The sequence below is a fragment of the Mobula hypostoma genome, chromosome 5 (genome assembly GCF_963921235.1).
Source record: "Mobula hypostoma chromosome 5, sMobHyp1.1, whole genome shotgun sequence".
In the NCBI taxonomy this organism is placed as follows: domain Eukaryota; kingdom Metazoa; phylum Chordata; class Chondrichthyes; order Myliobatiformes; family Myliobatidae; genus Mobula; species Mobula hypostoma.
Genome location: NC_086101.1, coordinates 178,855,591 through 178,872,407, shown reverse-complemented (window position 1 = coordinate 178,872,407; position 16,817 = coordinate 178,855,591). Strand labels below are relative to the sequence as shown.

General features: G+C 42.5%; 1 protein-coding gene across 1 annotated transcript in view; it reads left to right on the top strand.

Moving 5' to 3' along the window:
- The first annotated feature begins 4,208 nt into the window (after nt 1-4,208).
- The window catches only part of spcs3 (signal peptidase complex subunit 3), a 30,486-nt gene continuing 17,877 nt past the window's right edge, over nt 4,209-16,817 (top strand). Inside the window, exon 1 of the mRNA XM_063049457.1 lies at nt 4,209-4,478. Coding sequence (XP_062905527.1) covers nt 4,336-4,478 — 143 coding nt within the window. The 5' untranslated portion in view covers nt 4,209-4,335. The remainder of the gene's footprint in view (nt 4,479-16,817) is intronic.

Below are 16,817 nucleotides of genomic sequence, written 5' to 3'. Positions count from 1 at the left end.
GGGCCTCTTATCTTAGAAAGGATTTGCTGAAACTGCAGAGGGTTCAAAGGAAATGATTCTAGGATTGGATGGCTTGTACTATGAAGCACATTTGATGGCTGAGGTCCTGTATTTATTGGAATTCAGAAGAATGAGGGGTGAACTCACTGAAGCCTATTGAATGGTAAAAGGCCTTGACAGAGTGGATGTCGACTTTCCCCTATGGTGGGAGCGTCTATGACCAGAGGACACAGCCTCAGAATAGAGGGGTGTCCTTTTTAAATGGAGATGAGGAGGGATTTCTTGAGCCAGTGAGTGGTGAATCTTTGAAATCTGTTGCCACAGGCAGCTGTGGAGTCCAAGTCTTCATGCTTATTTAGGGTAGAGATTGATAGATTCTTGATTTACCAGGGCATGAAAGAATATGGGGAGAAGACAGGAGATTGGGGCTGACAGGAAAATGGATCGGTCATGATGAAATGGCAGAGCAGACTAGATGGGCCAACTGGCCTAATTCTGCTCCTACAAACGTTTGTATATCTTATGGACTTATATTAAAATAGGTGGTTTTGTCAGTATTGTAGAAGGTTAAGAAAAATTACAGGTGGATCTTGAGCAGCCAGCTACAGATGAAAGCTGAGATTTCAATCCAAATAAATGTGAGGTATTGCATTTTGAAAGATCAAACCAGGGTAGGACGTATACATCAATCGCCAGGCCCTGGGGAGCATTATGGATCAGAGGGACCTTGGAGAGCAAGGGCAAAGTTCACTGAAAGTGGCATCACAGGCAGAGAGGTGGTGAATCAGTCAGGCCTTTGAGGATGGGAGTTGGGAAATTATGTTACAGTTACTTTGCAGTATTCTGTACAGTTTTGGTCACCCTATTATAGGAAAGATGGTATTAAGCTAGAAAGAGTGCTGCAAAGATTTAGTAAGATGTTGCTGGACTTGGGTGCCTGAGTTACAAGCAGAGCTTGCAAGGACTAAATTCTTATTTCCTAAAACACAGGGATTGAGTGGTGACCTGATAGATCAGGGGTTCCCAATCTGGAGTCCATGGACCCCTTGCTTAATGGTTTTGGTCCACGGCACAAAAAAAGGTGGGGAACCCCTGCGATAAAGGTATACAAGATCGTGACAGGTATAAACAGGATGAAAACACATCGGCTTTTTCCCAGGGAGCGGGTGCTAAAAACGAGAGTGTATAGTTTTGCGATCAGAGGCAAGATATTTAAAAGAAACATCAGGGTCTGCTTCTTCACAAAAAGGGTTGTGTTTGTTTGGAATGAGCTGCCAGAAGCACTGGTTGAGGCACGCACATTAGCAACAGCTAAAGGCCATCCAGATAAGTTCACGGATAGGAGAGGTTTTGAGGATGAAGGAGCACTATGCAAACTCAAGACAATATGGAGGGACAGCAACACCACCAGGAAGTACAAGATCAGACTCCTGCATGCACTGGTATTCTCCATCTTCCTGTACGCATGTGAGACATGGACCCTCACAGCACAGCTACAGAGGAAGATACAGGCATTGGAAATGAGATGCTATGGCAACGTCTTGGGCATCTCATACTTGGACCACATCACGAATGAGCAGGTCCGCAAGACCATCCAACACCACATCGGCCCCCATGAAGACCTTCTCACAACGGTGAAGAAAAGAAAACTGAGATGGTACGGCCACGTAACAAGCTCCAGTGGTCTTGCAAAGACCGTTCTACAAGGAGCTGCGGAGGGGAAAAGAAGGAGAGGTAGACAAAGGAAAAGATGGATGGACAACATTAAAGAATGGACAGGGAACAGGGAAAACATTTGCGGTGACTCAGGCTCTGGCACACAACCACGACAGATGGAACAGATCCCGACAACTCCACCAGGAGTTAAGGGCACAAGGCAAAGCACAAAATGCTGGAGGAATTCAGTAGGTTAGACAGCCTCTATGGAGAGGAATAAACAGTCAACGTCTGGGGCTGATACATTTCATTAAACTGGGAAGGAAGGGGAAGAAGCCGGAGTAAGGTGGTGGGGGGGGGGGTGGCAGGGAAGGAGTACAAGCTGACAGGTGAGAGGTGAAACAAGGTGATTGAGAAGGTGGCTGTCAGGGGAGGAGGGGAATGAAGTAAGAAGCTGGGAGGTGATAGGTGGAAAAGGTCAAAGGCTGACAAAGGAATTTGATAGAAGAGAACAGTGGAATGTGGAAGAAAGGGAAAGATAAGGTGCACCAAAGGACGATGATGGGCAGGAGAGGAGAAAAGGGGTAAGAGGGGAGCCAGAATGGGGAATGGAAAAGGACAGAAGGGAAAGAGAGAGAAATTAGCAGAAGTTAGAGAAATCTATGTTCATGTCATCAGACTAGAGGCTACCCAGAGAGAATGCAAGATGTTGTTCCTCCAACCTGAGAGTAGCCTCATCATTTTACTTTTACTTACTTTATACTTAAACTTTACACTTTATTGTCACCAAACAATTGGTACTAGAACGTACAATCATCACAGCAATATTTGATTCTGTGCTTCACACTCCCTGGATTACAAATATTAAATATTATAAATATTAAAAATAGTTAAAATTAGTAAATATTAAAAAATAAATTATAAATCATAAAACAGAAAATAGAAAATTGAGAAGTAAGGTAGTGCAAAAAAACCAAGAGGCAGGTCCGGATATTTGGAGGGTACGGCCCAGATCCGGGTCAGGATCCGTTCAGCAGTCTTATCACAGTTGGAAAGAAGCTGTTCCCAAATCTGGACGTACGAGTCTTCAAGCTCCTGAGCCTTCTCCTGGAGGGAAGAGGGACGAAAAGTATGTTGGCTGGGTGGATCGTGTCCTTGATTATCCTGGCAGCACTGCTCCGACAGCGTGTGGTGTAAGGTGAGTCCACGGACGGAAGATTGGATTGTGTGATGTGCTGCGCCGTGTTCACGATCTTCTGCAGCTTCTTTCGGTCTTGGACAGGACAACTTCCATACCAGGTTGTGATGCACCCTAGAAGAATGCTTTCTACGGTGCATCTATAAAAATTAGTGAGGGCTTTACAGGACAGGCCAAATTTCTTTAGTTTTCTCAGGAAGTAAAGGCGCTGGTGGGCCTTCTTGGCAGTGAACTCTGCTTGGTTGGACCAAGTCAGGTCATTTGTGATATTTTGTCATCAGGGTAGAGGCTAACCAAGTGGAACTTCTATCCCCTAATTAGCAAAGAACTAAGACTGTTTGTGCGTAACCTGTTGCACAAAAGAATTGCAGATACTTAGCCTCAAGGGAAGAGGGACTCGCAGCAAACTAAAAGTGAAATTGACAATTTTCCAGCTAAAAGAGAACCAACCTCACCATTATAGTGGGAATCAGTGATGCAGGACGAAGTGTCAGTAAATCACAATGAAAAAGATGGCACATTTTTATTGTTTAGAAATAAAACGATGACTTTGCACCATCCTGGTATTCTTCTGGGCGAGTAGTTTCTATCATCCCTCTTGAAAAGACCTCTTTTGTATGATAAAGACAAACTCTTGATCCTTCTAGATTGAAAGATCTCGCCCTCATTGTAGCCCTTGAAAATTATTTATCTAGCTGCATTTTACATTCTTTGTAACTGTACCACTTTATTTTGCCTTCTGTTATTGATTTTCCTTTTATATATTACCTCCAAGTAATTGGTTAGTACAATGCTTTACAGTAAGGCGACAGGGTTCAATTCCCATTGCTGCTTGTAAGAAGTTTGTACGTTCTCCCCATGGTCGTGTGGGTTTCCTCAGGGTGCTCTAGTTTCCTCCCACAGTCCAAAGGTTGGTAGGTTAATCCCACTTACCCTCTTCTTCCATCTTATTTGAGTTAGGCAACACTCTAACACCATTTCCACCGCACCCTCACCATTAATTGCTACCTTCCTCTACCCTTACCTTCAATCCTCACTCTCAAATCCATCAACTCTCAAAAATGTTCATCAATTCTTGCCCCTCTCTACCCTTAATTCCTAACCTCCACATAAATTATCCGTATTTTCTACTTTTCATTCCATTCAATTCCAGCTCTCTGCCCATCTCCTTCTCCTCCATCACCCATTTTACATAAATCTACAAGGCTGAATTACACAGCCCAGTTTCCCTCCTTCTCCCACAACAGCACACGCCCCAGCTCCGGATTTTCGCTCTCTACCTGGAGTCACACAGACACTTCCCTCCTTCCACCTGCCGACAGTGTTGCCCGGACGAGGTTTGTCACGGAACCGAAGGACGCGGCTGCAGTTTCCGGGAGGTGCCAATCGGCGGGGGCCTGACGTGTTGCTTGTCCGCTCACTGCCTCTTCCCCCTCTCCGCTGTCTGTGCGGCCCGCGGCTGCTCTTCCCGCTTCGCCGCCATGAACACAGCGCTGTCTCGGGCTAACTCGCTCTTCGCCTTCTCGCTGAGCGTGATGGCCGTGTTGACGCTCGGCTGTTTCCTCACCACCGCCTTCAAGGAGCGCAGCGTCCCGGTGCACATCCAGGTCTCCAAAGTCATACTGTGAGTGAGTGGGCCGGGTCGGTGGGGTGTGGTAAGGTGGGGGAAACTGGGGCAGGCTGGACGGCAGGGACGACAGCGGCTGCAGGTTTGAGGGATAAGGGAGTGGGTGGGTTAGGTAGGGTCACTGATGGAGAGTGGGCAACAGTGGGGATGAAAGGGGCAGAGACTGGTTTAGGCGGGGCGGGAGGCAGGGGTGCGAGGTTAGAGGGGAAGGGAGTTTCTGAGGTTGGTGGAGGAGTAAGGGGAGCTGAGGGATTAGTGGGAGCAGAGGGATAACACAGGGTGGTCAGCATCGGGGTGTGGGGGACAAAGAGTACCTAGTCTTGGGGGATGGGAGCGGGAGAAGGGACTTTAAAGGGACACAGAACATCGAAAACAGGTGTGTGTGTGTGGACTTCGGGAGTGGTAAGACCCGGGGAGGGGGGATGTATCAGAGTCCGAGGGTGATTGCCATTGGGACTCTAGGGGAACTCTAAAGTGGGGGTTGAGGACACAGAAGGGGGAAATGGTGGGGCGTGAGGAAAGAAACGCGGCATATTGGCGTCCCAACAAAGGTCGAGAGGATCCGGTAGGTAGAGGTTTCAGTTGGGGAGACCAGGTGAAATGGGTAGATGGGAAGCCCGTCGGCAGAGATCAGTAACATGGTCGGAACGGGGGATTGAGGGGCAATGGGAGTGGCTGGTGGTGGTCTCGCCGCTTGGAATTATGAGTTCTGTAACTGGAGCGTGGATGGGGTCGGGAGAAAGTTGCTGCAGTCAAAATGTGGACTTACTTTGTCCTCGGAAGCATTTCTTCTCTGTCCAGATCCTTTCCCCTGAAGAAACCTTCATTTCTCTTCTGCTGAAAGCTTCTTTTCTTCGTTCTGTGTCCTTGCCTCATGTTCTCCTCAAGTCCTATTTTCTCGTGTTTGTTCTACTGAATATTGACGTTCTGTTCTTCCTAAGCACTTTTGGCACCCACTATACCTTTTGCCTCACTTTTCTAGTACAAGACCGCTTCAGCAGCCTTTTTGTAGTGTAGTGTATGTCCAAGATTTGCTCTATTTTACCGCTTCGATTAATTTCATTACTTGGCGTTATTCGACATATTTGCGTGGAGGATACGTGTACTTTTCTACCCATGCATTATTTATGTCGAATTAAATTTGCCTGAAAAAATGTACGTGTAAAATAGATCTGAAGATCGAAGTTTCACAAATTATGCAAGTTTATGTCATAAACTAAGTGGAAAGTTTGTCTTCCGTCTGTGCCATATGGCAACGCTGACTTTTAGCAGGAGTGCTACCCTTTAATGGGCCGTTTAACATCGAAAACCCATACAGGCTCCCATTGTATAAGGTGATCATGATTACTCCTTTATTTGCACTATTTTTTATTTGGTAGTTCGTGGTTTCATTTCTGTGGTAGCACCTGCCAATTACTGTGGTCCACGTATGCACAAAACCAGCAGCTGCTACCTGACCCTCATGGAGGTTACTACGTGCATTGGATGAAGATGCGCTGTAGTGATATATTGAACCTCATTTTCTGCTTTAATTCGGTTGACTTTATTATTGATGCACACATTTGCAAATGGAAATGGCTGCATAGCATAACGTCCCTAATGATTTTTTTTTGTGTGGTTAATGATGTCTATTTTGGAAGATGAACATTTAAAATAAAAACAGGAAGTGAAATGCCTCAGCACCAAAATTTGTTATCTTTTAATCCAGTAACCAAAACATTTTTCAGCTATCGCCAAATGTTACCCAGGAAACTTTTAGAAAGGTTTAGACAACACTTGAAATTATTTGAGAATAACCTCACTTCTTTAAATGAGATGGTGGTTGATGATTGTCCATGAGCATGGCCCTAGTAATCTGATGACCTCACAAGCCTGTAGCACATGTACCTTTTTAACACCTCAGGCATTGATTTCTTTGCTGCAACGCTTACCAGCTGGTCTGTTGTTACTTTTTGTGAAGTACATCTTTTGCAGAACATTCGTTTTTAAGAAATTTGAAGATTGGTTTTATTTGTGACATGTACATCAAAACACAGAGTGAAATGTGTTTGTATCAAAGACCAGCAGAGTTCAAGGGTATGCAGGAGGCAGCCCTCAAGTGCTGCCATGCTTTCAGCGCCAACATTGCAGGCCTACAACTTACTACCCCAACCTTACTAGCAAACTTACTACATCTTTGGAATGTCGAAGGAAACCGGAGCATCCGGAGTAAACCCATACATTCACAGGGAGAACATACAAACTCCTTACAGGCATTGGCGGGAATTAAACTCCCAATCACGGGCAAGATCTGAACTTGCATTAGAATCTGCTTGTCTGTTTTCCCAGTTGTTTTGAAGCTCCTGTGGTTTTAATATTTTCCCAGAATTGTCTTGTTAATGTAGATCTCAAGTACTTGATCAAGAATATATTTGGTTTCTGCCTCTTTGAGCCACTGTTTATGCCATATTGTCAGGATCACCACATTTTAAATGTTCTTGCTTTCAGGCATCTACAGAGTATTTTGTACTTCATCTGTGATCTCACTGGAGTCTTTCTTTCTCACCCCTCCTGCTAGATACCTACTCTCTCCTGTATATTGTACTTTATAGGAATGTAAGACATTGCAAATGTACACCATTTTGCTGTGGGTACTGCTGCACGTAGAATATATACCACGAATGTTGCACCCATAACCATATGCAGTCATAACAATGAAGCTAGTTAGAAGACGTTATGAAACAGAGAAAAGATTAGCTTCAGGTTCTTTTAATAAATAGCATAGATGACAATCAAAGCAACAAGGAAAATATTGTTGGAGTCATGGAGTCATCAGGTCACTTAGTACAGAAATATTCCCTTTGACTGATCATGTCCTGCTGACCAGCAGTTGGTCTGGAGCCTTCTACATCTTGATTATTCAGCGCCCTCTTAAATACAGTAAAAAAAATCTGTGCCTCCAGCACTCTCTCAGATAGTTTTCTGTCTTCCTCGAAACATTTTATCCTTTATCATAAGCCTATGCCCTATATTTTTAGATGCTACCACCACAAGGTGATAGTTTTTTTTTACTATCCACCCTTTCTGAGCCCCACGTAATTGTTTATACCGGCAAGGTAGCGTAACAGTTGGTGTATCACTATTACAGCGCCAGGAATAGGGGTTCAATTTCCATCGCTGTCTCTAAGGAGTTTGTACAATCTCCCCTTGACCATATGGGTTTCCTCCAGCTCTTCCAGTTTCCTCATGCATTCCAAAGACATATGGGTTAGTAATTTGTGGGTATGCTACGTTGGTGCTGGAAGCATGGCGGTACTTCAGGCTTCACTCAGCACGTCCTCAGACCGTGTGGGCCATTGACGTAAATGACATATGCCAGTGTATGTTTCAGTGCACATGTAACAAATAAAACTCACCTTTAATGTAAATGCCAAGAGTTCTGCTTTCCCTGCTGCCTGATTATAACTGAACATTGTGCACATTTCAAGTTTATAGTAGCTTTACAGCGATTATTGGATCATCAAATTTAACCAATTTCCCCCGGGATCAATAAAGTATGACTATGACTATCTGTGTCTCCATAACATTCACATCAAGGAGATAGATTCATTCTGAACCTGATCATCACCAAGACATGGACCAAGTGCTGAGACATGAGATTAGTATAGGTAGGTGCTTGATGGCCAGCCAGTGGCTGGTCGCTTGAAGAGTGTGTTCCTTTGCAATATTACTGTACGAGCACAACAACTTTCTAAAGTCTTAGATCAGGCAGAAATTGCATCCACTAGCATCTGAAGATAAAGATTAGCTTTATTTGTCGCATGTATGTCAAAACACATAGTGAAATGCATCATTTGCATTAGCAGCCAACACAGTCCGAGTATGTGCTGGGTTCCATTTGCAAGTGTGGCCACACTGCCAGTGCCAACAGAATATGGCCACAACTTACTAACCCTAGCCTTGGCGTACATCTTTGGAATGTGGGAGGAAACCAGGGTGCCTGGTGAAAACACGCGTAGTTGTCGGGAGAACATACGAAGTCTTTATAGATAGCAGCGAGAATTGAACCCTAATTGCTGGTGCTGTAATAGCATTACACTAACCACTAGGCTGCCCTTCCACCCCTACTTAAAAAGCAATATAGTCGCTAGCTTTTGAAGTGAAGTCATAGAGTCACAGAAGCTATAACACAGAAACTTTGGGCCATCCATTCTGTGCCAAACCATTTAAACTGCCTAGTCCCATCAACCTGCATCCACACTTATAGCCCTCCAAGTACCTAACCAAACTTCCCTTAAATGTTGAAATCAAAATCGCATCTACCACTTGTGCTGGCAGCTCGTTCCACACACTCACCACCCTGAGTGAAGAAGTTTTCCTTGTGAATTGTTAATTGTCCAACTACAGGAACACTCTGGTTCTTGTAACATAATGGAAATTAGGTGTTCCTTAATAAGTGGCTTCTCTACTGATGCCTCTTTGCCTTTCCAAACTCCACATTGCTCATGTTAATAGAATGATCAAACATGCTGTTTACTTGAATGATTTACTGATCAATAAATTCAATGCCATCTAACATGAGTTGTCTATTTGAATACTTGTGGCGAGGGCTTAGTGTTCTTTAATCCTAACTACACTCCGAAGACCCATGTCATTTTGACTTGGCCGTGTTATATTATTTGTATTCTGGTACTTTGTTATCCAAAACCATAGTGGATGCAGGCTGTGTGTGTGATAGTGGGTGCAAAGATGTATTGTTTTTGGGGGAGAGGAAGTAAAATTATTCCATATAAAACTGAGGCATTGCCAAAACAAATGCCAATAAACAGAATTTAATTTCAGAAACGAGAACGTTGTTTCAGATGTAGAGTGAGGGAACAATTCCGCATGAAAGCAGGCCTCTCGGCCTAACTCAAAACTGTGCAAAGTTTTGCTCAGACTTAATCCGGAGTATTTCCTTGATGCTTGCAAATGGGACAGGGTAGTCTTTGATGGAACAGAATGTAGGTTTTTAATCGATGAATAATTGTAGGTCTAATAAATAAATTGTTCTATTATTATTGGGGGATAGATTTCTGAAGGAAATATTTGCTCAATTGAAGAATATCGGAAAATAGGAACAGAAGTGGGCTACCTGGTGTACCAAGTGTGCCGCACCGTTCAATATCCTGGCTGATGTACTCTAGGTACATAACTCTTCTATGCCAGACTCTCAATTCCCCAATCTTTCTAATTTATCTACTTCCCCTTCAAAATGGGAGAGAGAATTCCAGTGGCGCAAACACGAGGAATTCTGCAGATGCTGGAAATTCAAGCAAAACACATCAAAGTTGCTGGTGAACGCAGCAGGCCAGGCAGCATCTCTAGGAAGAGGTACAGTCGACGATTCAGGCCGAGACCCTTCATCAGGACTAACTGAAAGAAGACCTAGTAAGAGAGTTGAAAGTGGGAGAATTCCAGAGATTCACCATTCCATGTAGGAAGAAATTTCTCCCTCCCTTGGATAATAAATGACTGATTTCTTATTTTGCAACTGTCATTTCTCTGTAGTGAAACAGCTCAACATCTACATTGCTGTGTCCCCTTTGGATCTTGCATATTTCACTAAGGTTGTAACATGCCCTTCATTTTTCTAATCTCCAAAGAATACCATCCCAATCTGTTTGCCCCCCTTGATCAGACACTCCTCTCCACCCAGGAATGAGCCTGGTGGATCTCTTTTGAATTGCATTCAACGCCACTACATTTCCAGGTAGTGGTCCAAAATTATGCACTATTTCAGGTGTGGTCTCACCAATACAATGTACAATTGCAGCAAAATTTCTCAATTTCTAAACTCTAAACTCAATCAAAGATACTCTCCTCTGTGGCAACAGTGCCACCAATTTTCATTCATCAGCTCAAATGCATATCATATCTACTACAAATTGTTAATGTATATAATAAAACTCTCTTTGAAGTTTGCACAGTTTTGGCATGTCATCTAGAATTCTTGACAATCTTTTATAGATGCATGGTGGAGAGTATACTGACTGGTTCCATCATGGCCTGGTATTGGAACACCAATGCCCTTGAATGGAAAAACCCTCAAAAAAAAGTAGTGAATACAGTCCAGTCCATCACAGGAAAAGCCCACTCCACTATTGAATAGACTTACAAGGATTGCTGTCACAGGAAAGCAGCATCTATCATCAAGGATCTCCACCATCCAGGTCGTGCTCTCTTCTTGATGCTCCTATCAGGAAGGAAGTACAGGAGCCTCAGGACCTGCACCACCAGGTTCATGAACAATTAGTACCCTTCAACCATCAGGCTCTTGAACCAGAGAACTTACCCCAACACTGAACTAATTCCACAACCAATGGATTCACTTTTAAGGACTTGACACCTCCTTAATATTTGTGATTTTTTTTTCTTGTGTTTGTGCAGTTTGTCTTTTGCACATTTGATGCTTGTCCATCTTCGTCATGTGTGGTTTTCATTGATTTTATGCTGTTTTGTTGAACTCACTGTGCATGTCCCCAAGAAAACGAATATCAGAGTTGTATATGGTGACATATTTAGTTTGGTAATAAATTTATTTTGAACTTTGAACAAACAGTAAGGACTGTAGCACTGATTTCTCCAATCACAAAAACAAACCACCTCTTGTGTCTTAGTGCCATAGCTTGTATATCAGTGTCTGGAGGGGCAAACTGGAAAAAGAACAGAGTAAGTTTGGTATTAAGAATATAATAGTTTAGAATCTCAGTGACTTGCCTTTTGGAATTAGCAAACCTGTATTGACCCTTTGGCTTATACTAATGTGGAGCCAATAAGGATCAAGTCAATTTTGGATCCTATTTTCTAATTAGCCCTAGGCTTTGTTAAGGGAAGATCCTATCTGACTAATTTCATTGAATTTTTTGAAGGAAGTAATACATTTTATTTTTTAAAAAGTATGACTTTTGCAGTAAACTCCTGTAAAACTTTTGACAAGGTGGCACATTGGAGACTGACTTGAAAGATTAAAGCCCAAGTTTACTTGCCTAGGGCAAGTTAGGAAATTGGATCCAAAAGTGGCTTGATAACGAGAGATGGGAAGTGGATTGCTTCTGTGATTGGAAGCATGTAACATTCGGTACTCCAGAGTGAGCGGTACAATGGACCTCACTTTTACTTGCATTAACAATTTTTCGGAGGTACGATATGCAAGTTAGCAGATGCGTGAAGCTTGTGGTGTTGTTGCCAGTGAGGAGAGTAGTCTTGGGTTGTGAGATAATATTGAACAGTTGTAAGATGGGCAAAGCAATAGAAGATGAAATTGGTGTGAGGTGATGTATTTTTGGAGGACCAGTAAGCCTAAGATGTACACATTGAAAGGTAGGACCATTTACTGGGAAGGGATCTGATTGAGGTCTTCAAAATGATGAAAGGTATAGAGGATAGGTGGTGAGAAACATTTTCCCAATACAAGAGGCAACTTAAGCAAGAGGGCTTTGTTTCAGGTAAGGGGCAGGAGATTGAGAGGGAATTGGAGGAAGAAATGTTGTTTTTTATTTTAGAGATATAGCATTGTAACAAGCTTGTGTCGTCCAGTTACACCCAGGTGATTAATTGGCCAGCTAACCCTTACCTCTTTGGAATGTGGGTGGAAACCATGGTACCTGGAGGAAACACACGTGGTAACAGGGAAAACGTACAAACAGTGGCAGGAATTGAACCCAGGTCACTGGCGGTGTAATAGTGTTACACTAACCTCAACACTACAGTTCCTGCTTACAGAGTTGCTGTCATCTGAAGCACGCTCCCTGGGATGGAGAGTGGTGCAAGCAGAGATTCTTGCATCATTGAGGAGTGTCTGAATAAGTGTTTGGATGGCCATGGCGCAGAAAGCTGCAGTCCCAGGTGGTGAAAAATGAGATTAATATGGATCTGTAGATACTGTGGTTAACATGACCATAGCGAGCATGGAGCTCAACTCTTTTCTCTGTAACTGTGTATGACTTTGCTTTATATTCCTTCAGTTTAGAAGATTGGGGATGATCTGATCAAGGTATTTGAAATGATACAGGTAGATGTGGAGAAACCATTTGATTGTTCACGTGGAGGATGTACAATACCAGGGTCTTTAAAAAGACTTGCTCCTCGATAAATTAAAATGACTTAGCAGTCAGCATAACATTATAACTCTGCTACCTGTAAGATTGGGATCCGATCCCCACTGGTCTGCATGCGGTCTGTACGTTCTCACCTTGAGCGCATGGATTTCCTCCCACATTTAAAAGTTGGGTTAGTAAGTTGTGGGCATGCTGTGTTGTGGCAACACTTGTGGGCTGCGCAACACAATCCTTGCTCATTTGATTTGATGCAAAATGCATTCCACTGTATATTTCAATGTACATGTGACAAGCTTATCTTTATCTTTATATTCTTGACAATTTAAAAAATGAAAACAAAACACTGTATGAGAATCAGTGAGAAGCTCTCTACAAGAATGTAGATGTGATTTAGTTGTAGCTTTCAAGATTTGCATATAGTTTTTTGTCAGGGGTTTTGTGATATTCAGCAAAGATAGGGATATGGACAAATCAGTCCATATCTAATCAAATGCAGGCAGCTCTGACTCAAATGACCTATCCTTGTTACAATACAGAGGCCTAAAAACTTCCTTTATCTCCAGCAGTTCGTTTCACACAGGCTCTCGATAATGAAAGGACATTTCTCGTCTGTCTTCTGCCTATAAATGCTACTGCATAATGCATTTAAATGGTCTTGGCACTGTTCCAGCAAGCAAAAGGAACAAAAAAGCACTTAATTTAGGAATAAATGAAGCTTGCTCAGCTGCCAGTGGAATAGGTAATTTGGGAAATGAAATTGGCACACTAATGTTGAGATAGAAATTTTTACCACACAGAAGATCATTTGGGTTGCCCATCTTCAAGTCCGGAAGGAGCTACCCAGTCTAATCCTGCTTTCCAGTGTTAGATGCTTGCCCCTCTCACCTGTTTATCGCCTCCTTCTAGTGCCCCTCCTCTTTCCCTTTCTTCCATGGACCACTGTCCTCTCCTATCAGATTCCTCCTCCTTCAGCCCTTTACCTCTTCCATCTATCTCCTCCCAGCTTCTTCTTCATCCTTCTCCCCCTCAGCTGGTGCTCCTTCCCCTTCTCCCATCTTTCTATTCTAGCTTCTCTTCCTTTGCAGTCCTGATGACGGGTGTCAACCCAAAAGGTAGCTTATTTACTCCCCTCCACAGATGCTGCCTGGCTTGCTGAGTTCCTCCAGAATTTTGTGTGTGTTGCTCAAGATTTTCAGCATCTGCAGAATCAGTATATTCAGGATTAAAGATTAAAATTTTGCTTTATTTGTCACACATACGGTGAAATGTGTCGTTTGCATCAGATCAAATCAGCGAGCATTGTCCTGTGCAGCAAGTACTGTTTAAATATTAGATATGGGACTGCAAATGCTGGAATCTGGAGCAAAAAAAAGCATTGATTGGAGAAACCCAACAGGTTGAGCACCATTACAGGGTAGGTGAAAATGAATTTCACCTGCACTTTATCCCACACACGTACCTTCACTGGCTGAGTTCCACTGGAAAATTGTTGCGCTGTTGAAATGTGATGAGGGTTTCATGTAGTGAATTCCAAACCCTTATCATTCTCTGGGTGATCCATTCTAACTTAAGCAACACACATAAAAGTTGCTGGTGAACACAGCAGGTCAGGCAGCATCTCTAGGAAGAGGTACAGTCGACGTTTCAGGCCGAGACCCTTCGTCAGGACTAACTGAAGGAAGAGCTAGTAAGAGATTTGAAAGTGGGAGGGGGAGAGGGAGATCCGAAATGATAGGAGAAGACAGGAGGGGGAGGGATGGAGCCAAGAGCTGGACAGGTGATTGGCAAAAGGGATATGAGAGGATCATGGGACAGGAGGCCTTGGGAGAAAGAAAAGGGGGGGAAGGGGAAAGCCCAGAGGATGGGCAAGGGGTATAGTGAGAGGGACAGAGAGAGAAAAAGAAAGTGTGTATATAAATAAATAAACAATGGAAGGGGTACGAGGGGGAGGTGGGGCGTTAGCGGAAGTTGGAGACGTCAATGTTCATTCTAACTTAAATTTGTTTTGCCAGGTTTTGATAGCTCTAAGTGACATCAGGTCTTATTTACTATATCTAGGCCCTTCAGGATTTTTTACAACATAGTTGTCCCTCGTTAACTATCTGTTTCAGAAAGGATAATCCTTTATTCTTTTTATTTCTTTTCATATCTTTATAGCTACATTTTTTCCATTTTGCTGGTCCCAATTGTATCCTTGAAAAGTTCTTCTGCACACTCTTGTGCACTATTTGATTTGTGGCCTAAATATTACTGGACTGAAATTACAGAATTCTCAATAGGCCTGATAAGATAGATGAAGAGTTTTGCTTCTCCTGAAAAGGATAACCAAGATTCGCAGTCACAAAATAGAGGGTTGGCCCTTAAGTTGGATGAGAAATTTCTTCACTCACAAGTTGGCGAGTCTTCAGAATTATCTACAAGAAGGCTGTAACAACAAAATCACTCAGTATATTCGGGATTCTTCTTTTTCAATATTTTTATTAATTTCTACATAGAAGAATACAGAGTCCAAGAAAATACACATCATAAAACAAAAGAAAAAATATAATACCAGATACATTATATTGAATCACATTAACAAACTCCTTACCCTATAGATTAGATTAATTCGTATGTTAGAATATAAACAATTTTATATATAAAAAAATCTATACCCACTACCAAAGTCGAAGCTGTTTGGTAAAGAAAAAAAAACCTTATCAGATAATATAATATGCTATTAAACAGCTTCTGTACTTTAACAAAATATCAAAGATTATGAAATGATTTTAAAACTGCCCCCGCAAATTTTGAAAATCTTGGTTAGATTCAGAAATTGAACACCGAATCTTTTCTAAATTTAAGCAAGCCATAACATCCTGTAACCACTGAACGTGATTAGGCGGAAGAGCATCCTTCCATTTAAGCAAAAGCGCCCTCCTAGCCATAAGAGAGATAAAATCCAGAATGTGCAAATCAGATATCTTCAAGACGATATTTTTCCCTAGCAACAATACCAAATAGGGCAGTCAAAGGATTAGGCTTAAAAGTTACTTTAAAGTGTACAGAAAAAGTTTGGAGTACTTCCTTCCAATATTTTTCAGGACTTGGGCATGTCCAAAACATATGAATAAATGAAGTTTCTCCATTGGATATGGATATATCTCCCCACTGTGATAGGTGTAACAATGGAGTATGTTCAGGATTAAAGATTTAAACATTATATTTATTTGTCCCATGTACATCGAAACATACAGTGAAATGTGTTGTTTGTATCAAATCAAATCAGCGAGGATTGTCCTGTGCAGCCTTCAAGTGTTGCCATACCTCCAGTGGCAACATTGCATGCTTACAGCTCACTAACCCTAACCATACACCTTTGGAATGTGAGAGGAAACTGGAGTACCCGGAGGAAATCCATGCAATCATAGGGGGAACTTACAGACTCCTTTCAGGCAGCGGCATGAATTGAGCCCCAATCTTGCATCGGGCACTGTAACGCATTGTGTTAACTACTACGCTAACATGTGGCCCAAATAGAGATTGATAGATTTGAGGGATATGGAGTTGCATGGCACAATAAAATGTTTAGATGGGACAAATGGCCTCCTTTATAGGGGTTTCCAACCTGGGGTCAATGGACCCCTCCGTTAATACTAGGGTTCTAGGACATAAAAATGATTAGAAACCCCTACTATAAAACATTGAACAGTACAGCACAGGAACAGCTCTTCAGCCCACAGTGTTGTGCCAAGCCAGTTAAGTTTGAACCAATCCCTTCTGCTTACACAATGTCCATATCTTTTAATTTCCCTCACATTCAGTGCCTACTCAATCATCTTTTAAAAGTCCATAATGTACTTGCCTCTACCACCACCCTCAGGTTGTGCAGCCCAGGCACCCACCACTCTCTGCGTTTAAAAAAAAGTGCTCCTCACATCTCCTTTGAACGAAACCCCTCTCTGCTTAAATCCATAACCTCTGGTACTAGAAGATTTCATAACCAAGTATGACATGCTGTAGGAAGGCAATGCTAAAGTTAAAAATCTGCTGTGATCTGCTTGAATGGCCTGCTCCTTACATTTTATCTTTTTGACTTGTCCTAAGTAAAAACTGAAAATATTAGAAACACAATAATAGTGATGCTGGAAATCAGACAGCATCTGTGGAAAAAGAAACTGAGTTAGTGCTTTGGGTTGAAGTCTCTTCACTGCAACAGAGAAGTGAGAAAGTGTGAAAAGCCTCACTCAGAATCATGTAGGTTGTATTGCACTGTCCT